Here is a 26307-nt window from a genome sequence, read left to right as displayed (position 1 = left end):
CACAAAAGTCAGGACTGGGTAAAGAAATGCTTCGGGCTGATCATAGTGTCCTCTGCTTCCTTAGGGTTACGGCTTTGAACATGATATTATACCGTTTAGCAGCTTTCAACATGATATTATTGATCATGCATGATGGTCTCACTTGATTGTAGGCCCCAGTCAAAGAAGAAGTGACATGGCATCCACAGAGAAACCGAGGCTCCATCATCCAGTGCTGGTCTGTTGCAGTGATCTGTAGAGCAGCTATTACTGAAATGCAAGTGTTGAAATATAGTAAAGCAGGAAACTGGCCTGGAGGTCATCAGAGTCTCACCATGAATCAGGTGTAATAGGTTATTATGACCACCTCAAAGTTGTGCACTGGAGTCTGGAATTTATTGTAACACACCAAAACCGAAAGAAAGTTGTTTCCCTGGTGAGATTCTTGGCTCTGGATCACTACCGACACCAAACCTGTTAAAGGAATGAACAGAAAACCAAAGAGCTTTCCTGCAACCTCCTTAGACTCTGATTGCTCATTGTGACATTTCAAAGCCAAAATCCCAGCTATCGCAACTGAGGCATTCAGCTTCTTCACAAAACACAGCTGTCATCAGACTTGCTTTTGAAAGCTACTGTATTCTGAAAAACAGAGAGAAACCAACTTTCCTCCTCTTCTAGAGCAACAAAAAATCTGTTTCTTCAATTGAAATCTGACAATTTAGAAATAGAGTGGAAACAGACACCACAAAATGAGCCCCCAACCAAAATATCATGAAAAATAACTGAATTGCTAGCAAAATATAGATGTTCTAAATATTTGCAGCTTCCGTGCGTCAGCAAACACAATAGAACAGATTAATGGAGAACTTTCTTTTCACACAAAATAAATGGACAAGCGAAAAATTATTAAGAGGTAGCAATCTTCAGTTGAGTGATGGTCAAGCACAGACAAGCTCCCTTGGTGCTTGTGAACAGATATTAGCTGGCGGTCAGTCTGGAACAGGAGGAGCAGCTAGGAGATGTGCTGAGCTGGGGTTCAGACCTTTTGGAGCTCTGGCCATGACTAGGGTTGAGAGCAAGAATTTAGATGGTGCACCTGTTATGCTGTATTTCTTTGGAAAAAGAGGTATTATATTAAGATTGGATTCTCTAATACAACATATAAACTTATGAACTTCAGTGTTACAAAACTTCAAAAGCACCACAGATGAAACAGCTTCTCTGGATCAAAGGTTTATTTTTAATGACACAGCACTGGAAAACATAAGTTACAGATGACTTTTTGATACAGGATACATTATATATCGTATTTTAAAAGAATCTGTGAAGGTACGCTGCATAAATACATATAGTGAAAATATATTGTGTTTATTTCTTCTCAGAGATTAGTTCTGTTTCTTTTTTTTTTATTTGTTCAGCCAATTAAATAAAAAAGTATAGATTAGCATCATAACAGCTCCCCCTCCAGATTATCTCATTGTAACTACTGCAGCTGGAAGGGGAGACCGAGCCATGCCTTCTCAAAGGTTTAGCAGCTTTGAACATGATATTATTCATCATCTCAGAATGAAAATTTCACATTACAAACACAGATACTGTATCATGTTTTGGCAATGGAGCAGCTAGTTTTGCTTTGGAACAAAACCGTTTCCTGTAATGCCAGACAGTGAAAGAGCAATGCATGTAGTGATGATACTACACAGTCAAAGAACTATGATGAAGTTGTGAAAATGCATATATATCCATATGCACTTATATATACACATAAAAGTTCTGTGTGTATATATATTATGCATGTCCAAAAATAACATTGAAAAACGTTGCAGCAGTTAGTTATTTTTTTAAACACATTAAACTTATAATAGTTTGACCTCATTACTACAGGATAACTAATTAGATCTTCTGCAGTGCAACTCAATACAATACACTTAGTGCAGAGAAGTTAAGGTTTTGGTATTGAGGAGGCTAATTTCAGATTTCATGGGAAAGGACCAAATACAGGATCACCATAGCTCTGACAAAGCACAAACAAACCTGTTGCCACGTACATGTGAACAAATAAGGACATTTCTTTTTTATTTGATTTTTTTTTCCATGTACTGCTTCAGAAATTGCTAGCTTAACTGTTTGCATTCATGCTCATTTTGATATGTTTCAACAAGCTTTGTCTGGCACCAGTCTGTAAACCATTAACTTAGCTTAAACTACAAAAAGGTGGGCTCCTGTGTTTCAAAGAGGTTAAAAACCTACTGACTGATCTTCGTACCACGTTCGTCTGCCTGAGCGGAGAACTACTCCAGATGGCGTGTGAAGTTCTCTGGGAAAAGTCCTTTATAACTATTTGCATCTCTGTACTGACGCCACTCGGATTCCTTAATGCCTGTCAACCAGCCAGCCTCCTGCAAGGAAAAAGACAGAGTCTCTTAAACTTCAGGTGTCCCCCCTTCCTTGCTATGAGCTTCAGACCTGAAGACATTTCAGAGCCACATGGCTAAAGGATTTGGTGCTTTGGTTAAAAAATTTTGCACGGACTGTTTTCCTTGTTCTGCTAGAGCACAGTTTTGTGAGACTGAGTGACTGTGAGCATATTGTATGGCCTTTAGTCCATCTAACCGCTAGCTGAACCCAAAACTGGATAATCAGTCTTCCAGGTCATCCAGTATTATACCAGCTCTGCATTTGTGAAAATCTCTGTTGAAAGTTTTTCGAAGTTCCCACAATAATATTGGTGCACTTGTGCAGTAAGAGCATAGCAGTGAGCCAGAAGCATTACACAATACCACAGATGGGGAGAAAAAATAGTTTTCAATCTGAAATTTTTTTCCTGAGAGTTCTTTTCTCTCGTTCATGTATCGGCAGTCAGAAGCAACAACAGTTCTTGCATCCTCTGGAGTTACTATGTCTAGAAACTCAAACTTAGTTGATATTAAACTATTTTTCCAAAAATTCCTGGAAACCTAAACCAAAATTTGACATGTAAAATTGCAAACCAAACCTGCAGCCTAAGCAATCAAAAGAGATTTCTTATTGGAAAGTGCTGGGTTCTCTTAAGTGTTATCAATTCTACCTGGAATAAAATCAATTCAGTATTTTTTTAAAATGATCAACCTGTTCTCATCTCACTAACTCTGGGCTTTGTTCCTTTTAAGAACAGGAGCCAGAGCAAAGCCATGATGAACAGGGAGTTTCTGATGCTGCCGTATTATTATTGCACAGAGAGTACACAAGGAGATAGAGTAATATGAACGGATCTTCACATACAACACCAAGTCTTGACTGCTCAGTGGCTGCATTTGGTGGTGTACTGGCTCTCTGCCCCAAAATAAGCATCATTAAAGCAGATACAGCTTATGTATGGCATTGGCTGGGTACATGTACTGTTTTTAAAACATGTGGAATATCTGAGAGAAAGGAGAGAGGAACTACAGCTTTCTAGCACTGGCAGAGTAGATTGTACGAAGGAATTAACAGTTTTACTGGATATAACTTCCACTCAAGACTAATGGAAAAATTGAAACCCCTGGGTGGGACCAGCTTGCTTCAAATGGGGAATACAGGCTGATGTTACCAGCTATATTAGAATTATGGTTTTAGACAAGTAAATTTTTGAAGGAGAATAAAGAATAACAAAGATAAAAAGACTCTATATAAATCAACAAAGTACCTGGCAAAACCCCAAAAGATTAAGCTTTATGGTGATGTTAAACATGAGGGGCAAGTATGTACTAAGTAACAAAGATACGACCAGAATGGTTTCAGAAACATGAATACATAAAGGTTTATTCTCTCCACCGTTGCACACAATTTACTCCCATTAATGCTAATGAAATTTCGATGCATACCACAAGAGAAGAATATACTTCATGGATTCACCAAGTGAACATTAAGCATATTTAATACATAACACCCTAGAAAAAAAGACTGAAGACAGAGAGCAGATTTTGCTATCCTTACAGTAGTGTCCTATTCTGCAAATACTGATAACGAAATCGGATGAACTGCCCATGAGGTAAGATGCAGCATAATTTGAGTAAGGATAACAGAATCTATCCCTATAAAAAGAGCAAAGTGCCTTGCTGAAAGAAAAATCTTTTATTCTGAAATAAAAAAAACCCAAACACAAAAAACAACTACTTGTCTCTTGAATTAAAAAAAAGCTCAGCTGAGATGATGAACACTGATTATTACCTACCTTTGGACAGCATCAACCATCAAAACAATTTCAAATACAGTCCCCAGCACTCTTATGTGCCTAGGGCGTTAGTATTTAGACCTATTTTAAAAAATATTCTTCATTCATAGCAGTGCTCTTAGCTACCTCACTAGGCAGGATCCAGTCCCCCAACTCTCAAGCCCCAAATCAACAGGAGACTTTTCACCAACACTAACAGATGCGCACGAAGCGGCTGGTGCTAACAGTGTACACTATGGTCTTCTCTTTTAAAGCAGTGGCCAAAAATCAATTCACTTCACTGCAATTCAATTTAACACATGGAATAAAATTGTTCAAAAATTCACCTGAAATGCATTGTTAAAACAAAATTAGATGTCTTAAATATAATTAAACTGTTATTTAATTCAGGTTCAGGCTTCCAGAGGGCAGAGTTAGTTTTAAAGTATGCAGCACACATAGCAGCACCTCCATACATTTTGGCTGTAGGACACCACAATTTGTGTACAGTCTCAGTGCTCTCTGTGGGTGAATTTGTATTATTTCTCCAAATCCACACATAAAATGTCCAAACATCTAGGGACAGTGTAATCAGTTTTGCTGCAATGTTAAGACAAGATGATATATAGCAACATAATGCACAACTTGTAATTCACCTTCCATATTAAGTCTTTGTGTGCACGTGTGCCTGTATAACATCCACTACAAAGTAGCATAAAAAAGCCCTAGAAAATATACTGAGACCAGATCCTGTTAGTAGCATATATCCGGGACTTTAGCTGTAGCCAACTGTGCCATTTAGTCTCAAATGGAACCAAGTACAAAGACAAAATTAAAATATTCATGTTTTCTAACAGTAATGACATTTTGAATACACATTTCCCATTAACTATAATCTGTGAGAAATGAAGTGAAACAAAAAAAACCATCAACAAAAGAAAGAACCACGTTTTTACCTGATCAGCTGTGGTCTCAGAAGGAATTACTAGTACAATATCCCCTCGTTTTAAATCAAGCTCATCACTGTTAGCTGCCTCGAAATCATGTAGAACTTCAACCTGAAGAAAATAACACCAAACATATAGACATGATCTAAATGGAAACATTTTCTCAACAAAATTCTCTGTTAAGTCTTTACTGCAAAAAAAAAAAAGTGCTTTCTTTATGCAAACATATGGCTATAGGTAGGTACATTCAAATCGTTAATGTTGACATTGATTCACGTCAAAGTTTTCTGTTCATATCCTTGGATGCAGAGACAGCATAAGTTAAGTCATTCTGAAGCTACCGAAGGAAACCTAAGATCCTTTCCCAAGGTCACAAGATCTCAAGGACAGATGATACTGCAACACCCCACAAGTCCTGCCTCTCAGACAAGTCCTGCCACCCTTATTTCCTCTGTGTAAGGAATTTGCTTTCGTTCCCCACTATCGTTACTAGATCTGAAAGAGGGATGGCAGGATTTTGCAAATAAACTTGGGAAAGACTCCCAGGAACTGGTATTTCAGACTCTCACTCATTCTCTTGTTGTGGCCACTGGATATTATTCTTACAGTAAACATCCATGGAAATTTGAGTGGGACGTACAGCACCAATTTCAATAGGTGAGTAATGGTAACTCTCCTCTATGTTTGCCCTGGAAAGAGCTCCCATTTACTGGCAGATGGGCATGCCAAAAATATCTGTCTTTCACAGGGGCGATTATTAAAACATTGGCAGGATCAGCATGCCGTTGTGAACAGACCATTTTAACTAAATGGTTCTACCTCCTTAAGAGATACGCTATTCTAATTTTCTCAAAACACAGCCAGTTCCATGGTAACTCTGCAATAATGAAAGAAAATGGCATCAAAAACCAGATAGCAGGCATATATTCTGCTTCTTCTTATTTATATCTGACCCAAGAGAGTGTGATGAAAAACAAAAGATGAACTATGTCAGCATGTCTGAGTCAGAGCTGCACGATACTGTTCACCCTCACCTTAATGTTATTCTCAAAGTTTGCTGAAAATATTGAGCAATGAGAATAGACTAAGAAGAATGGCATACTTACGGAGTGCTATGGGACTAATTAGTCTGAACTATGCAAATTATAATAGGAAGCATGTAAAGTTCATCCACCCTCAAGGAGCTTTTCTGCTGCTCAGTGATTCTGAAGTGAGAAGCATTATCAAAGAACCTTGTGAACCAGGAAACCCTGTGGGTCTTGCCAGCCAAGGAGAGAATTTCTCTTACGCCTCATTAAACTTTTCTCTTTGATTACCCTAACAGTTTATAACTATAATATTATTGAAGTCACAGAATGACATTTTAGCTTCATTACCACAAATTGTAGAAGTCCCATGGGTTTCAATAGAACCAAAACTTCCACTATAGATTTTCAGGCCAGAAAAATGCCATTTTTTAATATTCATAGAATCGTAGAATCATAGAATGGTTTGGGTTGGAAGGGACCTTAAAGATCAAATATATTTTTAATATATCAGATATATTGTTAGCGTATAACATACAATGTTGCTGACTAACTCTGTGGCAGTGCAATTTTGCTCAATATATTCATTGTCAGTAGTAATTTGGTGAGAAGAAAGTGTTCTTGTACTTCAGTGAGTCTTACAGCTACATAAGGATATGCACAGCAACAACGGTGTGCAGAAAATGTATCTTCTCAGACTTCATGTACGAAGCAACAACGCAATGTTAAAGTTGTGTTTGTGTGTATTTGTGTGTGCATGTGTCTGGCTGTTAACCTAAGAGTCATCTGGCCTCAGGAAATCATCACATTGCCTGTGCAGACAGATACATCCATAGAAACCAGATCTGAAGGGATGTCTGAAAGAAGAATGAAGAAGCAGACCTTAAAGAGAAAGCCAGGCGGCATCGCAGAAGCTGCGTCTTCTACTGGAACGGGCTGATCTTGGGAAGGTGCAGCTTTCATTTCTTCAGTGGGTTTCTGCTCACTTCCAACTTGGGAAGTTTCACTGGGAGAAGTGTCAGTGCCCTCAGCGCCCATCTCTGCTGCGGCATCTTTGGACTCATTCACGACGACTTCGTGTTCTTCTCCCTCCCCCTCATTGTTTGATGCTGGCTCTATTACTACTGAAGGGATGCTGCTGACCTTTTCCTGGGGAAAAACAAACAAACAAACAAACCCACAAAAGCACCATAAGAGTATTTAGTACTTTATTTCAAGCAGGAAAACACAATTGCTTGTTTATTGCACAGGGCAAATACAGGAATGGGGATTTCTTTCTTCTCCACAGTGGATTCTTACATTAAGTCAGAAAACGGTACTTGTGCAAGAATGTAAAGGCGTAATCACTTCCCTGTTTTCACTGTTCCCTTTAGTCCTCCTAAGTCTACTTTCTATATTACCATAAATTATTGCAGTAAATAATAAAAATGCTCTGCAGGTAGTTTGGGTTTCATTTTCAATGTGCATGGAAATTAACAGTCCTTTCTCCTCCACTCTGCTCTTAACTTTGGGTTGGTTTGGGTAAAGTCACAAGTTCCAGGAGTCACTGTCCTGTATTTCTTTGGGAATTCAAGTCAGCAGGATAATAGCGATATAAAGGTGATGAAAGAAGGAAACATGACCTATTTCTTTGACTGATTGAGGGGATTTCTCCTGTTTTACAGCAATGTAACTGGGAGCAGAGAAAGCAAAAAGGCTAAGTAGGTACCATCTGACCAATACTGAAGCCTAGGACAAAAAGCATTTAATGAAACTTGTTGGAGCATCCAACCTGAAAAGAACATGTTCATCGATCCTCTGCCAGACCATCCTATTCTGGTGCACAGAAGAAATACAACGTGCAATGCCAGGAGGTGGCAACCGGAGGCCCAGCTGCAGAGTCTGCTCTAGTAGCTGTTCCCCACCTCCTCAGAGGTCACACAAGAAAAGGCAGCAGGCCAGATGCAAATACATAGCTTGACCACCATGATTTACATAAAACAAAGTAATGCTATTGATAGGACATGGTGCCAGGAGACAAGAAAAATCCATTCCTTTCTCTGCCTATTTCTCCAGAAAGCCCTGTTAGGTTATGTGATAAAGCTCGTCTCCACAGAGGAGCACAGAGAGACAACAGCAGGAGGGGAAGCCCAAACAATACCCTGCCCATGCTGCTCCCATGTCCATCACAGGAGCCACCAGCCCAAGTCCCATCTCCTCAAGCCCAGGGGCACAGAGGCAGGCACAACCTGAATTAAGGACTCAGGAGAAGGGACACTCTGTGTGAGTTACCTGAGACACATCAGCCTCCTTTTCTTCTCCTTCAGCTTTGTCACCTTCAGCAACACCCTCCTGCTCTGTGGTAGCAGCACCGTCACCAGCTCCTGCTGCCACAGCCGCACTGTCTTCTGCTGCCGCAGCCCCCTCGGTGGCAGGTACTCCCTACAAACAACAAGAGGGAGGGACTTTTCAGGATACAAGTTCTGGATATCTGTTGGAGAGACCATGGACCAGCCTCTGCTCTGCAACCTCCCTGGGCGGTGCCATCCCATGGCCTTGGTTTCCTTGGGGTTTCTCCTGGTTTGTGGGGGAGAGCAGCGCCGGGGGCTGCCATCCTGCCCCGATGCACCACTTGGGGAGCATAGGGGTAAGCTTGCACGGTGGAGACGATTAACAGGTGGGAGAGGGACATTTATGAAGCCTCACTAGGCACATTTAGCAGAGTCCTCAGGTGTTACTGGTGGAGTAACAGTTTGCCAAGGCTGTAGTATTTTTTCCTTCTCTTGCCTTGAAGCTGTATTGTGGAAGAAATTCACCACAGGTTTCTGCTGAGGAAAAGGAGCTTGCAAGATGTCCAGGGGTCCACAGGACCCTGCTAGTGGAATCTGTTCTCGCGAAGAGGCTCCAAGCCTTCTCCAGCTACTATCTACCTACCTCTAGACCTGGGCTGGCTTCAAAAATACTGCCTTAATTACACACAAATTATCCTTTCTGATAGAGAGCCTTGCAAATCGGGCTATCTCAGCAAGCAAATCTATTCTACAGCTGGTTAAAGATCACAAATCTTCAGATTCCATCAGATATCAGAAGAAAATATAACCGTAAAGATCTATAGCTAGGTCAGTACAAAAAGAAACATACATAAAAGCCCATTCGGTCTGGATATGACTAAACCATTTGTGATCAATCCATGTTGAAAAGTTAAAAGTGTGTTTTGTTCCAGTTCTTGAAAGGTGGATAGAAAAGTACCTGCCTATAGATCAATGTTGAATCCTTCATCCAGCAGAGACTGTTGCTGTAATCTATGTATCACCCTAATATTTGTATTGGTACATACTGGTGTATGCTTACAGTAGCATATTGGATATATACTTACAGTGGATTAATCTTAAGGGTTGGAGGGTGGAAGGTAAATGACAAAATTCATTCTGTTAATCCAATTAACTTCAACATGAAATTTTTAACGTACGGCAGATAGCACCAGGATAAAGTAAAAACACTGAAGAAAAATTGTTTTCTAGGTACCAATGTCAAGCTACAGTTAGCAGAAATATCTCTGATCTCCAGTTAACAGCCTGATACTCTTTGTTTCCTCAGTTTGATCTTTCCTCCATGGATTAGGCTAACTCAGCTACCTGAACTCAACTTGAACTACCTGCAATTGTTCATGGGCACTCTTCAAGCATTGTTTTTTAGCAATATCTAATATTCAGCACTACTCCTATTAGCCGTTAATTGATGTGGTAAGAAATTCTTCTGGAGTCCTTGAAGGCAGAAACTACTACAGGGTTTTGTAGAAATCACTGGAGAAGCTTTAGTTTAAATTGAAAATGCTGCTGACAAAGGATGCCCTATCGTAAAAAGAAGTAACATCAAAAGACACGGGCAGATGTTGACATCTTCTCCTGTGACTTGTAAGGCATGCAAGCCTACCACTCACAGTATTACCAATTTTAGCAGCCTTCACCTCTGAAGATATTCAAATAAATGATGAGTGTAAAAGCCTTGGAAGAGGCTAGTAGGAAAGAGGGGGAACAGAGTGCATATCAGATTGATTTTATACCACATGCTTCTAACAGCATGCTGCAGAAATTGATCTTGCTGTCTGTTGTGATTAGGATCAACAGTTCTTTTCTATTTATTGGATTTGTATAGCCCATTTTAGTTCACCAAGGAGGAGAATACTAATTTATGTGAATCAGCTCTCAAATGCCCTGCACTGAAAGGGTGACACCCTCACAGCCTGTAGCCATGGGTCACTGAATGTACACCACAGCTCACAATTGTGTAATCATTTGTTCTGTGCCTTAGAGTACAAAAACAATGCAAGCTAGATGATTAAAAAAAGCTTTTACAAAAATGCATGTGAGGTAGCACAGAATGAACCTCACTATTGGCCTGAAATATATTTGATTAGTACAGAAAAGAAAAAAAAAAAGAGGGAGGCTCATCCCACTGAATTCATACCCAGCTACGGCGAACCACATACTTGCAGATGTAGTTGCCTGTATTACCTTACTTCATATTGAAAACCAATCCTACAAACCTCTTTTCCATAGGTCATCAATAATATTAGACAGTCTAATAGTATTCCAAATCAGCTATCTCTAGCAGTATTATTGAAATTTGGACAGTTGTCCCATTATACCAGCCACACAGGCGGCAAAGAAAGAGTCATCCAGTACAATGAGGGCTGCGATAGAAGAACCACTTGACTGTTATAATTGCAGCAGAGGTGAATGCTTCTTTACCCAGGGTGCAGCTGATTCACACAGTTGCACTCTCCTCTCATTAACATCACTGTCAGCTCAACACAATGCCACAGATTAGGCAGCAGCAAGAACGAGCCCAGGGAGAGGAGAAGGAGGGGTACCGAGCCTGCTGCTGGGGGTCTCCCAAGGGAGCTCCCTGAGCTATGCCGGTTTTCCAGAGCTGAAGATCTCACACCATGGCTGGATTTAGAAAGGGACTGGGTAATTTTTATGACACTTGGTTATAATTGCAGTTAAGCTAGCTAATATAATGTCAGGAGGAACTAATCATCATGCTTTAGGGAATACATCAATTGCCTGCAAAGTCTTGGAAGACTTTTGGGGTAGTACTGAAGAATTTGTTATGCAAGTTACAGTATCAAAGGGATGACCCTCCACTGCAGGCTAGATATCAGCTTACTAAATAGCTTGATCTCTTATGGCAGCTCTTCTGCATACAGTAATACTGCTATTTTAAACAGAACAGGGTCAAACTCACCAGATAAGAGACCTCAACTTTATAAGGACAAGTGGTATTAGAAAAAAGGGGAAAGATTTCAAAGACTTAGCCTTGGTGCTCACAGGATAGTGAGGGATTTCTTGCATATTTCTTCTTGGACCAGACTTGTTGGGCATGACAAGTCAACGCTAGAGAAGCAACGCAAAGCTCTCTTGCACTCTGTCAACACCAAGCTGGGCTTGATCTACCACTCCCGTCCTGTACTTTCTTGCTCATGTAATTCCACTGACTTCTATGTGGATGTGGCAGCGCTGGTGAGGAGTACCGCACCAGTGAGCCCCAAACTTGCTTCCCAGTGACACTGGGATACCCTGGAGCCACAGGTATATCCGTGACTCTAGCAGAGATAATGCTGTTTTACAGCAGTGTAACAAAACCCAAGCTTGGACAGCTGGACTTACCATGTTCTGAAACCAAAGTGAATGGAGACCAGTTCATGACGTTTTTGTATACATGGTGGCACCAAAATGAATAACAACAAAAAAGGAGGTTGTCAGCACCTCGAGATACAAATCCTAAGTGACTAATAACTAGGAGTTACAATCTCTTTCTCAGTCCCTACTTCTATCCCTGCATTTAATATGTAGCCATTCCTCTTGTGCTGCTCTCTGTGCACGTTTGAACACATTCTAGTTTCACTTTAGTATAGAAGGATTCAGGGTAAGTAGTTTTATCACCTCTGAAGAAATATAAGCAAAATACAATCATTTGAGTCCACACACGCACAGCTTAAAGTATGTCATTGAGCTTTTCAGTTGCTTTGTAATTTGATTTTAACTGTATCTAACTTGATGCCAGATTTGTGCTTTAGCAAACAAACTCGTAACATGATTATTTTCAAATATCTGTTTTAGTTCAGGACATATTGTGCTAGGAAAAATAAATGATTAACCAAAGTTTTTTTCTTTTTACAAAGATGCTTGCAGGAAGGCTAGGCAAACAGATTTATGGGAAGTGTAAAAGCTACTGGGAATCTATGCAACATATTTCCAAATGTCAATAGAAACCGCATTATACCTCCTTCTACCACGGAGCTGCTTTGTTTGCTGCCCTGAGATATTTATCACTCTATACTGCTGCAATAGGCAGTTTCTAAGGCAGGTCCTGCATTGAATGAGAGGTGCTCTGGTGTTAGAATATATACCACAGATATAGATATATCTGTGCAGTGTTAGAATAGATACCGCAGCTAGGTCACAGTTGCATCGTATCGGCCTGCATATTGACGACATGCAAATGACAAATATATTTTTTGTCACAATTCTCTTGAAGATATTATAGCACAACCACACTCTTGAGGCTGTTCATATATACCTCGCTTTCTTTCTCAGCAACTCCAGTTGTCTCCTTATCCCCTGCCTCGACATTGTCCTGTATAAAGAGGAAATACGGTCATCACCTTACTCATGCTGAGGCAATGGCTGCAGAGAGATTGATATTAATCAAGCTTAATGGAAGCACGGCATGTATGGGATGAAATGAAATGAATGGCTGGATCTAAATGGGATAGTATACAGCAAGCGGAAAGATTCTTGCTGCCACATATAATCTGAAATAAAAGCAGTTATAGGCTAAAAACCAACAAATAAAACCTTTTACATATGTCATCATCATCACACTGTAAGCACCGAAGACAATTTTATTTACTTTTATTATCAGTATTCTCATAATAGCACCAGCTTTGAAGAATTTTTTAGTAAGCCACAACCGACAACACTGCTAACCTTGAAGTTTCCAGCAAGCTCAAAATTTCTCCCGTCCAAGACTCAAACTGTTCCCCTTAGAACCTGCTGCTGCTCCCGCAACTCACCAGAGTTTCAAGGCAAACTTTCTAAAACACTTACTTCTTCCACTCATGTTGGACTGCAACTCATTTAAAGGGGCTGTTCAAAAGAGGTGGGTCATAAAGTTCATAATTTTTTTGCAGAATCACCTTTCTCTAGGTCCATATTCAGTGGTACATGCGGCAGGTGCCTGACATTTAAAAATTAGACATGTGCCAGTGGTTTTCCAAATCTGACACCCATTTAGGTGTTCAAGGGATCGAATGCACTGAACGGTAATGGGCTCCCCCCAAATAGTACTTTTTACAGCACAGATGCCATCTAACACTAGCTCCTTTTCAACAGAAGGTCAACAGTCAAAATCGCTAAAATTCAGGCCTGGTTTGGAACAGCTGGAAGTGCTTTTTTTCTCCTGCGGACAGGGATTCTAAAGATGCTCTGCTGAGGAAAAGCAAATCAAAACCCTGTTATGGAAATCCACTCTGCTAATAAATTTTGAAGCTGCTTTGCAAACACAGCTAGGTCAGATTTTTCAAAAGAGCTGTAAGCATGAAGACAAGTTATGCAAACACTTGTGAGGGCATGGTGGATTGGACTGTCTGCTTTAGCAATCAGAAATTAGGAGACCTTAAGTACTCAGGCTCCAGCTAAATGCCTTCACACGCCCACAACTGTCACTCCAAAATTTCTACAAGTTTCTGAAGCTGAAATGGTTGCATGTTTATTTTTTAATAAAAGGATGCTGAGTTATATCCAAACTTCGTATCACTCATGTTTTTTCTAATCTAATTTTCTAGTATTGCCTGCAGTCACCTCATAAGCCCCAAACATGTCCAGAAGCCAGGGCAAGGCAGTTGCTGACAGCGGCGTTACCATAGAAACCTCTCACAACTTTATCCCGTTAAAATTACAGTGTTATATAACCTTTTTTTTTTTAATGATTGATTCTTTCTTTTTTTTTGAAGCTGCCAAGCCTCTGCCATGGAGTCCTCCATTTTATAGTAAGTTTGAGGAGACTGTAAAGAGTCTTAAATAGAAAAAACAAATATCAACAGCAAAATATAATTATTTCTTACTCTAGCAATGCACACATGCACACAGCCACCCAGAGAAGTCTCTTTTTTTTTTTTTTGCAGAAGAGACATACACAAATGTTTCTATTGCCCATAAATGGTTTACATCCAACTGCAAGTCATTAGATAGATGCCTTCCCTACTTTTACTGTTAAAAAGTGCTGAATTTCTGCCATCAGCTGTATTTACAAGTCAGTTTGCTTTCAGAAATGAGCATCATCCTACACTTTATAGTCAGGAAGGCGCCAGCCTCTGCCCTTCTCTTAATAATACCCTGGCAATATTCTCTGGTAAGAATCCTATCAGCCCAGCTTTGGGCCTCTTTGCAGAAGAATCTAATACTTACATATGCATATTTTTAAAGGAGGACTGTTTTCCAGGTTAACTGAAAGCACAGTTTTGGTGGGAAAGGGGAAAGTGAGGAGAGCTCCCCTTGCTTCCCAAAGCTTGGGACTTCCCAAAGCTAATTTGACTATTGTGCACTAGTCAAATTAGTAGCATTTTGCTTTTGCTTTTTTGATTAGCTGGAAGTTGGGATTTTGTGGATGGTGAGGTTTGAGAAGAGAGGCACGGTAGCATGAACTGCATGATTTTTAGGGCACGAAAGCCCAGTAAAAAGGATGACTGAAATAACATCTGAGTAAAGTAACATCCTCGTTCCATAAACAGAGAAAAATCTGATTCTGCAGACTTCAACAGAATGACACGATTCTACATCAGTTCACTCCTGTATACGAGAGCCATATATTTTTAATGGCCTCATGCTCCAACCTTGCACCTGCACTTAGCTGCACACTCAGATCTCTTCTGTATCTAACCATTGTATTGGTCTCCCAAATGACATGCTCCACCATTTGGGCACTGTGAATTGTACCTACAGTGGGATTCAACTGCAATTAGAGACCCTCAAAGCTGCAGGCTGTTTTCTAGCCTCTGCTGTACTTGCTCAGCATCTGCAAAGAGCTTATCAGAAGGTAGTTTCATGTACGCTTATACACAGCTTTGGAAACCACAGTATTTAGCTGAGTGTCTGACTGCTTTAATGGGAGAACATCAGAGTCCAGGCAGGCATCAGACCCAAAGCACTGAAAGGCTCTTTCCAAACTAATGAGCGTAACGGAAGTCAAAAAGTCTCTGAGCAGTGCTCTCAACTCCAAGCGCTGTCTCATGTGTAGGAGAAGAAGAAAGGGAAATAACAAGATTTCATAAGCTTTCACTTCATTATAATGTCCTCATGTCATCTTTGTTTGAATGTGAAAAATTGATGTGGCGAGAGGGGTTTGAAAAAGAAATAAATCAGCAGTCAATGTATTGTATCCTTTAGACTGTATCCTTTAGATTTTACAGCTGCCTTTGGGGATGCTATGGAAATAGGGAAACAACTGTTTCGGTGTGCAGAAGTCCACGCAAGGACTTTTTACAATGGTTAGCTTTGCTTCTGTTGGTGCACACTTAACACAGAAAAATTAAACTGATCAGTGGCTGTCACTCCAAACTGGAAGTTACTAAACTCGGTAAAAGATTCCCAATAAGAAACTATCTATCAATATTTTACAACTCCACTTTTAAAGTAGACTGTCACTCATAAAGCAAACGAATGCAGAACTACTGTAGAGAAATGACATGTTTTCATCTTTTGCAACTCAGTGTACTTTTCCTTAGCTTTGATCATTATTTGTCATTAATCCTAACCTTCAAAACTCTTCTTTGCAAGTCCTGGAAAGCCCTTCCTGAAATAACAACCCCTCAGAGCCAAATGCAGAATGACTCCAATTCAGACATTTTAAAAATCAACAGTTTTAGCTTATTTTTCCCAATTAGCAAGGACAGCTTCACACAAAGCAACAAAAAACCAAGCACAAACCTAATCAAAACTGTTTAACTTCTATTTAATGCCTATGGTCTTCCTCCTGATATTGCTTTTAAATTGCCTGGCTCTTGCACTATGTTTCTCTCTGCCTCTCTCCCAACAGCTCTGCAGTCCTGTGCCTCAGCTAGAGCAGCTGCCGACAGACCGTGGACCCAGAACTCCTCAAGGATAGTCAGGCAGCAAAACAGATCATCTGAAAAGGTCATGCCAGCCGATGAGCGGATGCGTGGTGCTGCAGCCACAGCCTGTCATTTAATTAGCGCTTAAGACGTGCAACAGACTTCAGAGCATTGCTTTGTCTTAGTGTGAGGCAAAAAGGAGCTGGCTTCCTTTTAGAAAAATGAACTACTTTTACAATTTTTTTCTTCATTAAATCCTTACAGATAATCAAAATAAAACCAGCTAGAAACAACCTTTTCAGCTTCATTAATATCTGTTCTTCCACATCATTCCCTGCCATTCAGTCACGGGAAGAGCTCCAGACCAATGACTGATTTCCCATCCCTCCTCTCTCCACCTTCCCTCCCTCCTTCTTTATTCCAAACTATCAAATTTACTCTGACTAGACGTGAGGCATTCTGGACAAGAGTTTGACAAAACAATGTGCCTCAGACAGGCAATTTCATTGTTTGCCTTACTACAGAGTTGACAAGTTATTACTATGATTTATATTAACTGAATAGAAAACACACAGCAGGGGAAGAGCCTGGTCTCCACAGACTGTGGGGCATTCTTAGTTTGGTTATGTTATTGTAAAGGGATGATCCTGAAGTCACTTGCTCGTGTGTACCACAGAACCGAACAAAAAGTGAATTTAAAAAAATTAAATAACTATGCAAAATTCATGCAAGTGTTATCAGAATTAAACCCTAAACATAGTTCTGGGGAACACACTGAGACTGCTTCCCTCCATAGCTGCGATGCTGCTAACAGTCCACGGAGAACGGGAAGGGTTGGACAGAGAGATGGGTTATCTTCCCTTTCCCCCCCAAGTCCTCCAGAACAGCCCACCCAGCGCTGCCCTCCTTTCCTTCCACAATAAATTATTTTTCCTCTCTTAGGAAGATGGGAGTAAGGAAGGAATGATAACTGGGCAGGTGCTACAGCTAAAGCTCAGTGTGCCTCTTTGTATCATTCATGCTGGATACCATTTTTTAATCCCATGGTACAGACAGCTGGAACCACCCAGGCAAATTAATCAATCCGTCTTTAAGAAGGTCTTTAATTAAACTACATTTGTACTCCAGAGCCTTGCACACCAACACTAGGACTTCCTTCTTTCTGCTAAAGGCAGTATCACCTGTGGCTTTTGCATTGGTCTAACACTGCCAGCAGATAACCAGCTTGTCCTTGGGGGTAGAGCTAGTGGGCCTAATGCGATCCGCCTAAGTTAATGACACTACCCAACCTGGAATCATCGATAAATGTCACCATCAGGCGTGTAGAGTCTGAGCCATTGCCATTAATAAAAATGTTAAACAAGACCAGCTCCAGAGACGGATCCATGAGACACTACGGTAGCTGCATATCTGATAAGTCTTCTGTCCATGCTCTGCACTGCCACATCTATAGGTGCCAGCTACTTCCACTTTCTTCAGCTAATTTGCATCTACATCAGCCTGCTTAATATTGCTTCCCACATGGCAGTGTATCAAATGCTTACTGAAAACCATCTAATTTTATGATGAATTGGGTATCATCATCCCTACTTAACAGATGAAGATAAACAGGGACTCATGCAAGCTGAACCTTGTTCTTCTGGGAACACTTACAGCACCAAACTATGCTTGATGGTCAAAAAGCACAGCTATACAGCTTCCACTGGCTTCTGTGGCAGAGGAACTGACCCACAAAACAACTCCTTTTTCTGTCCAGTTTTTCAGTGGTAATCTGCATATTCTAATAGTGACAAACACTCATTAGAGACTTCGAAGAAGCTATTGTCTCAAGGAAAGCATGAAAACTGTCAGCCTACAAAAACAGATGCATATTTACTCCAGGGTTTCTTAGCCTGCGGGTATCGCCCACCTCCAAGACCTTCTCACAGCAGTATGTAGAAGAGGAACCTCAGCTGCATGAAAAGGATATTCATTAGGATACCTGTTATAAAAAGGGATCCTAGTCAGCAGAAAAACCCCATGCCTACCATCACAGACCACCTCTTAATTTGTAGTGATATCGGGTGCCCTGCTTTGTTCTTCTTGCAAAGCTGTCACTTCTTCTCTTCCCATTGTATCCTGAATGCTGACATGTAAAAATCTCCGAACTGGCACTTGGAGTTCCCTCTTCAGCTCACAGCTGGGTCCTAAAACCATGAGCCTTGTAGACATTCATATTACAATCACTTTTTTTCTGGTATTTTCATGCTCTAGCAAGGCTCATATAAGATGTACATTGGCTTAGTGCTTACAGCTCAGCTTGAAATGAAATGAGAAAACTGCTAATAAGGTCATTTAAAAATGGCATCAATTCTTTCCCCTTCTGAAGTTCATCTGGAATCAAACAATCTGTGAAACCACAATCACTCAGCTGAACTTCAGTCTGAAATGCCAAACATAAGAGGAATGACATTTTAGGACTGAAAGGAGGAAGTGTGCTGGAGAGGCATGCTGTGACACAGCCGGGTACTGGGGAAACCAGCCATGGATGGATGGTGAAGAATGGAAAGGATGGTTGAAATGCAGCAGGCACATTCACCATGACGAAAGGTGGCTCGGATGAGGCCTGGGAGGTGGCATGGGGGACAGGTCACTCACCGCAGCCTGCTCTGCTGGTTCGGCAGGCTCAGCAGGGACAGCCTCCTCTTCCGCAAGAGCAGCAGCAGGGGTTTCCTCGACCTCGGGTTCCCCAGGTGGAGCTTCTTCGGCCTCAGTCTTTTGTTTTATTGATTTTTAAGTAGACAGTGGAAAAATTGTTGAGGAGCACGTGATAGTGGGGAGGGAGGAGGGGAATGGGAACTGTGCCTGGCACAGTGCTGCTTCAGGCTCAATCTTGCCGGGCTTTGCCAGGGAGAGGACGGCAGTGCTTGGCCTTACAGCATCTAAAGGGCATTTTCATCCTCAATGTTCTCTACGTAAACTGAACCAGTCCTGCATCCCTCCCTCACAAGGAAAGAAAGCATCAGCTTCCTGAGTTACAGAAAGGGGCAATGGAAGTGGGGGGAAGGCACTTGGTTTGCTCAGAAATGTTCCAGAAATTGATGGCAAGGCCAGGAGTTAAAACTGGCACTTGTGTGTACCAACCCTGGGCTTCAAATATGAGTTTTTAAAAGTATCCCCTATTCCCTAGTTCTGTCTGTTCTCAGACAATATAGTCCCTTCTCCAGTGAAGGTAAGAAGCAATTAGCAGAGACTCAAACAGTTTTTATATTAACAAGGGCAACCACTGACTGCTTGAATTCTGGCAGTGTGAAAATCATCCCTGGTTTCTTATAAAAATGCATTCCCTCTTGAGCTCTCAATCACCTACAAGGCATCCATTTGTCAATCCACTATTGGGATTTCCACCCTTTTAAATTCTGGGCTAAGCTTGTTTTTTAGCAAGATGATCTAGCAAATATCACCAGCCCTGCAACACGTTCAGTCCCGTGGCAAAATAGCTCACAGCGAAAGTGCGATCTCCGGTGGAGACATCACTTTGCAAATACACATACATACAAGGGGAGAGCTGCAAGCTGTGCTCAGCATATTCCATTTATAAAGATGGCTGACTCAACCAGATAAAATAACCCCAGTAGATTAATTTGCCATGAACAAATTGCTCAGCATAATATGAAGCTCAAAACTATTTAGCTGCTTTGCAGTTGATAACAGGCAGCTGGCTAGAAAGTCTCCTGTGATGAAGAGACATCTTCCATGAAATTCTTAAAGATACTAAAATCTTCTCCTCCATGATATTTTTCAGGAAAAAAACCGTAGCCTCTCACTTCTTTTCTCACATATTCCTTAAGCAGACTGATTTTTAATGAGGTACAGAGAAGTATGCCTAAGCAAGACCTTCAGGATTTGGCATAGCATAAACAAACATTCATTATATTATACCATGCTGTGCAGAAATCTCCCTGTGTAGTGTATTAATGCCAGCTCTAGGGAATTTCACAAAGAAGAAATAGGACTGAAATGAGAAACACAAAGTAGATTTATTCCAGGTAAGATGACTAATGAGTTTCCTGAGGTTTAACGCTGGAAGAAACTTTCAGCTTAAACTTAAAATCACAGGTAATATGTTGTAATGCAGATTGCATTGATGTGCTTCAAGCCACTTGCGGATGAGCAGTCTTCAGACTAGTTACCACCTTTCAGCTACAAGTAAAAATACTCTCACCATATTCAATAACCATTATGAACACAAGCATCACCAGAGGCATTATACAAAAGCCACATTAAATAATATTGAGTATCACTCTGCTGCTATTAAGTGTAGCACTCACCCAGCAATGCTGCTATTCCACATCCTTACTCCAGGCTAACCAAAGACTGTAAGAGAAACTAAAAATACCTGCCCAGGTATGATCACTTCCAAAAAGATTCTCCACCCCTTAGAAGTAGACTATGCCTACTATTAATATGTGGAGAGTGGATAAAACTACAGCAATACTGGAGATATTTAAACAGCCATCATGTACTATCACCTGCTTGCTGTACACTGGACCATAGTACTCATCCTTGTCATTTCTTAAATGCAATAAATGAAACAAATGACCACACCTTTGAAAAGTAAACATATCTTAGAATATCCTGGTTTTCTTTTCTTTTTCTCTGTGCTATCCTTGTGAAAGACTGTTTCAATGAGTAAAGATTTACAATTACAATGATATCACCCACCAACTCTTCCAGGTTAAGGTTTTGTGATTTAGAGGATGGAAAACACAAAAAAGGAGAAAATATCTTTGCACAAAGGAAAAATGGTGCCATTTTTTACAAGGCATTTAAAAAGGAAGCAAAAGCCACCACTTACCAAAGGCTCTGTCACATTCTCATTTGATTGCACTGTAAATGCAGAGGTATCCTAGATATAGAAATGAAAAACAATGATGCAAAGATATTTGAGACGGGATGTTTGCAGGTGTTATCAAAGACTTGATTTTTTTAATGGTTTATTCAGGTAAAGTCATAAGTAAATTCACATAGAATAAGATGACAAATAGATAATCTAAACAGGTATTAATAATAATTATTAGTTAAGCACTATTAATATTAAAGACATTCCTTTTTCAATTATATGTTCTATGCTTCTAAACCATGCAATGTTATTAAAGGCAGTGAAAAACCCTTCATTAAATACATGGAATTGCAAGGACTTTGTTTCAGCCACAATGCATTTCTAAGTTGTGAAACTCAGAATCTTTTTTGCAGACTGCACGTACCTGTGCCTGGGGAGTACACTAGCTCTAAGCTACTTTCACATCCTCTTGATTCTGGACTTTTATTTGAATAGTAACTATAGTAATTACAGATACAAAATTTTACCTGTATTAAGAAGGTATAAAAATGGAGATGTTTTCCAACATGTTACTCATTCAGAACCAATTAATTTGCAAAATATTGATGGGTTAAATCCTTTTCCTACTGCAGTGGGGGCATCACATTTTGATTTCCACAGGGCAAACATTTTGCCTTAATTTTGAGAGGTGGTAGCCTTGTGCTTTGCCCCTTCCTTCTGGATCCTTTACTAATTTAAACATCCTGGAGCAGAATGGTTAAGCACTGGAAGACTCATTTCCATCCTTGTATAAGCTCAGCCTTTTTGGGTGCTTTTAAAAAATGGTGTACAGGGTGTGCTGTGGATGAGCCAGTCTCTAAAAGGATGCTGGAAATTAATGAGACCCTAGGTTATCCACCTGAAATTTCGGATCTTGGCACAGTCCTGGAATTTGAAAGCATAAACACGGTATCTTCATGCGCTGTATCTCTGCGATGTCTAACACAGAGTCTCACCATCAGCACAGCAGCAAACAAATAATTTAGGTTTAACTTTCAGATTAAAATATATCTTAAATGAAAATAAAGATGCAGAAAAAAAAACCTCATTATATATATACACACACAGAGTCACTGAAAGTATGTGAAACTGAGGAAACCATGCTATACAGGATTTTGGGATTGTGAGAAAAATCCACAAAAGAGCACAATAAAAAAGATAAACCAGTCCTTTTAGGAGGAAAAAATCAGTCCCCTTGAGGTAGTTGGTTTTTTGCTATTAAATTCAGTCAGGCCAAGAGAACCAAGAGTATTAGCATAATTCTAGTAGCATCTAGGAATACTTTCTGAGAACAGACAAGGTTTGGATTTGAGTCAGTATGACATTGCTGTGCAGCTTGTCTGTAGAACAGATTTCCTGAACTTGTACGGCCAGTCCTAATCCCTTCCTAACAGCACAGAAAAAAAAAATCTCAAAATATGTTTATTTTTTACCTGTGCAAATCCATTAAATGCTGTGCTTGATGCCTAAGTAGAAGTGAAGATCAGAACAATTAGTAAATCAGAACATGAGTCAAAACATTTTTATTTGCAAAATAAAAATATAGGCCAGACATTAAAAAAAAAAGAAAAAAATAATAAAATGAAGGGTAAGGCAAGAAATTTGACGACAGTGCTATTTGATAACAGGTATCACAGGCTTAAAGAAAACAACAAAAACAAAAACAAAAAGCAGAGTAACTTAAGTATTTTTATAAAATAATAATTAAAAAAAGACTAGGTGCATTTAAAGCTATACATATAAAACACAAAACGTGCGAGACACAACGTGCCTTCACAGTTCAAAGCTTCATTCACCGTTTTGAAACGCATTTTTGTCAGCCTGCTTCGTTACATGGCTGAAGGGCACCACACTATGAACAGTTGCATGGCAATTTTTCAAAAAAAGAACAGCACGGGCTTAGGAGGGGCAGTGGGAAACACACAAATGGATTGTTTTTAAACGACAAGGTTATGCATGGCCTAAGGAACTCTTTGTCTAGACTAGGCTACACACTGGGGTAGGTACCTCTTCTTTATCAGCCTCAATTTCCTGGTACAACAATCCATATCTCCGGTTAGCAATTTCATCTTCAGATAAATCTGAGTTGTTGGTCTCATTGTCTTTAGGACTAGTTGAACTCTCGGTGCTAGCATTTCTGGAATTTCCCATTTGAAACAGAGCCAAGGGTCTAGCTATCTCCTTGCTTGGTCCAGGATTGCTAATGCCTGCCTGCTCCCCAGCCAAGCCTTGTTTTACTGGTGCCTCCTGACTTTTATTGCTAATGCTCGCACCTACTTCTCCCCAGCTGTTATCAGGCCCTCCCAGGTCTTGTGTAGACCATTTATCACTAATGCCTAACCAAACATTTTCCATGTTACCCTCCTCTGAGTCTTGCTGCTTGGGGAAAAAGGGCCAATTATCCAGTCCATTGGCTTGGCTATCTGACGGATTAGAAAACCCCCAGGAATCATTAGTAACTGTTGGATCCCAGTTTGCCAGCCAGGGGTCTGTTTCCAAGGCTTCAGGAACACCACTGCTACTAGCATGCTCTTCAGCGACTGCTGCTGCCGCCCTACCTGTCACTTGGTCTTCTGCATTATCTAGGCAAGGATTACCGCAGCTTGTGCTAGCAGCATCAGCTGTCTCGGGCAGCAATGCCCACTCTTTTTCAGCAGCAGCTTGACCTTCAGCAGCAGCACTACCATTTGGGAGGGGGCTGATGCTATTGTCTTCGGTTCCTTTACCAGACTCTTCTGCACTGAATAATTCAGCATCACACAGAACATTTCCAGTATTTGTAGGGTCCTTTTCTCTGTGGTCAGTTACCTCTAGGTCAACATGTGGCGTCATGTTTATACACTCCATGGATGTACTCCCGCCAGTACCACTGTCAGTTTGGTCTAAGCCATTCTGAAATGTCCTTTCATGGTCCTGATCCCAGATACCAAAGACTCTCTCAGGTTCAGCGCCAGTGTTTTCTATAGTTTTACAGTTGTCCACCACTATTTTGTCTCCACCTTCCAGCCCTGTGCTCAACCATGGTATTTCTCCATCTGCCTCCTCAATGACATTGACCCCTTTGAATTCTTCTTCCCTAGGGTTTTCTAGGTTAGCACCACTAGCTCTCCCAGCATCCCCATCATTATCTTCCAACTCATATAAATTTTCTACCTCTGTGCTGACTAAAACGTCAAGATCTGATTTTGCTGAATCCTTATGAAGTTCTGCCTCACTGTTTCCTTTCGTTTCGCAACCTCGCTCTTCCAGTTCCTCTGTACCTTCTACCTCCTTGTAGTTAACAGCTCTGGTCTCTACCTTTTCATTTGGTTTGACACCTGCCCACTCTTCTTCCTCCCACTCTGCCTCTGCCTTTTGCACACCACATGGGAGGGGTTCATCCAACAAGCTACCGGTTCCCAGGATGGGTGTCTCAAAACTGGTTATGTTCTCTAAAGGCTGATTGGTCACCACATCTTCCCATGGGACATTGTTGGCATCCAAGCGGTCCTCCAGTGAAGTCCTCTGGTTTTCGTTTACAGAAGGTGACCCTGGTGCAGCATCCTCCTGCTCACCTACAGCAGGCCAAACGCTAGCAGGCAGAGTACCTGTGGATTTGCTTGAGGTTTGCTCTGCCCCAGCGAAAAGCAAAGAACTGCCTGCAGTAATTTCCTGGCTGATACTGGGTGTGCTAACATCTAGGCCCCAGTTGAGTGAACCTAGATTAGTTTGAGATCTGTTAATATCTTCTGATGACCCACTGTTTGGGGTTTCCTCCATGACCAGGTTACACAGGGAAAGACTTTTTGAAGAATCAGGCTTTAAGCAGACAGAAAAGCAAAGAAAAAACACAAGATGAAAAAGATAAAGGCGGACTTGATGAGAAAACACAAAATTTATATTTTACTAGAGCAATTTTAATTTAAAGAATGAAAGTGACTAAATTAAGCCATTTAAGGAAAAGTTATGTGGTTTGCAACATTTGGAGGCAGTAGATTGCAATGTAAAAGAGCAGCACTGATAGACAAAACCAGAAAACTATATGTTACACCACACTGATTAAAGCATGTCTCTAGAGTAGTTGCGATTTTGGAGGGAGGTTTGCTTACCGGCTGCACCAATTCACTGCTTGTCTGTATAGAAGAAAATCATACATATAAACCACAGAAAATAAGAACACGATGTACTTCGTTACAGCAGCAGTTCTTTAATTAGCAGTTCTCTAACCAGCAGCAGTTACCAAATTGGCATGGGGAAGAAGCAGCGGGTCCTCTCCTGCTACTCCACTGAAGAATAATCACAGGCCCCTGAATTTAAGCCACATTTCCAGCCTCTGGATTACATTATAAAAGAAGTTCTACATGTACATTCAATATTCATCACACCTTGCTTTCCTCTGTGAGCCACTGACATTTTTATCACAGGTATCCTATTATGTCTCAATTGAAAAGAGGAGTTGCTCTGTGAGACAGTGAACAAGGAAGGAGGCAACCCAAGTGGCAGTGGAGCTTACTTGTATTTACACTAAGGCATCGCTGCATCACTCAGGCAGTGCAGAGGGCCCTGAACGTGCAGCTCCGATTCTCCATCACCTTGTGCCATGCAGAGGCATTTACATCCACACAGAGTAAGGCATTTACATCCACACAGAGTAAGGCACCAAGTCACAAAGCCTGCTGTCCACACTGCCACTTTGAACAGATACAAATGCTGCGAGGAAGATCAACAACCACTCTGCACTCTACTTATTAAGATAAACTCAGTAAAAGGTTAAGTATCCCTAATTTCAAATGTTTAGCTGTGAAGCTCACTACTTACTCTTTTTTTTTAAACTAGAGCAAAGAGGAAAATATCTATAATACAGAATACATATATAATATTAACAAGCTATAAATAAAACTGTGTGAAAGGAAGACATTGATAAAGCTATCTAATGTAAGTTTAGAGCAATAAATTCAAAACATTTCTGGGTTATTTTAGCTGGTCTGGATATTGGCAGCCTTGAAATTTTGGCTAGCCTACATACGTGACTGTTTTTTCAGGCTTTATTTAACCTTTCCCAATACAAAGAGATGAGCATTTAATATACATCACATACACCATGTGTTCACAAAACAGTGCTGCAAATCTGAATGCATGAGCAGCAGCCACAGATTTCTGTGCTGGCTGAAACTGCAAAAGGTCAAAAATGAGCATATCAGGCTCCACGTCAAGTCAACCCAGCTAACTCCATGACATAAAGTCAA

At 40.6% G+C, this 26307-nt stretch overlaps 1 protein-coding gene across 1 annotated transcript; it reads right to left on the bottom strand.

Annotated features, from left to right (window-relative positions):
• Positions 1-1199: 1199 nt before the first annotated feature.
• On the bottom strand, positions 1200-24841 carry LOC104072074 (spore wall protein 2-like). The gene is made up of 5 exons (XM_009580025.1): positions 23090-24841; positions 8397-8546; positions 7008-7274; positions 5110-5211; positions 1200-2381 (listed from the first exon to the last, which is right to left on the bottom strand). Exons 1-5 carry the CDS (start codon positions 24839-24841, stop codon positions 2274-2276), a joined length of 2379 nt encoding a protein of 792 aa, XP_009578320.1. The 3' UTR covers positions 1200-2273.
• Between the last annotated feature and the right edge of the window lie 1466 nt (positions 24842-26307).

The sequence above is a fragment of the Fulmarus glacialis genome, unplaced genomic scaffold (genome assembly GCF_000690835.1).
Source record: "Fulmarus glacialis isolate BGI_N327 unplaced genomic scaffold, ASM69083v1 scaffold46676, whole genome shotgun sequence".
Taxonomy (NCBI): domain Eukaryota; kingdom Metazoa; phylum Chordata; class Aves; order Procellariiformes; family Procellariidae; genus Fulmarus; species Fulmarus glacialis.
The sequence above is the reverse complement of the archived record's forward strand: the minus strand, read 5'-3'. Positions and strand labels throughout refer to the sequence as shown.

Coding starts and splice junctions, on each gene's coding strand:
- LOC104072074 (XM_009580025.1), bottom strand. CDS start 24,841: ATGGAGGAAACCCCAAACAGTGGGTCATCAGAAGATATTAACAGATCT. Junction 8,547..23,089: donor TTGAGGCTGATAAAGAAGAG/GTACCTACCCCA, acceptor TGTTGTTTGTAG/GGAGTACCTGCCACCGAGGG. Junction 7,275..8,396: donor AGGAGGCTGATGTGTCTCAG/GTAACTCACACA, acceptor GTTTTTCCCCAG/GAAAAGGTCAGCAGCATCCC.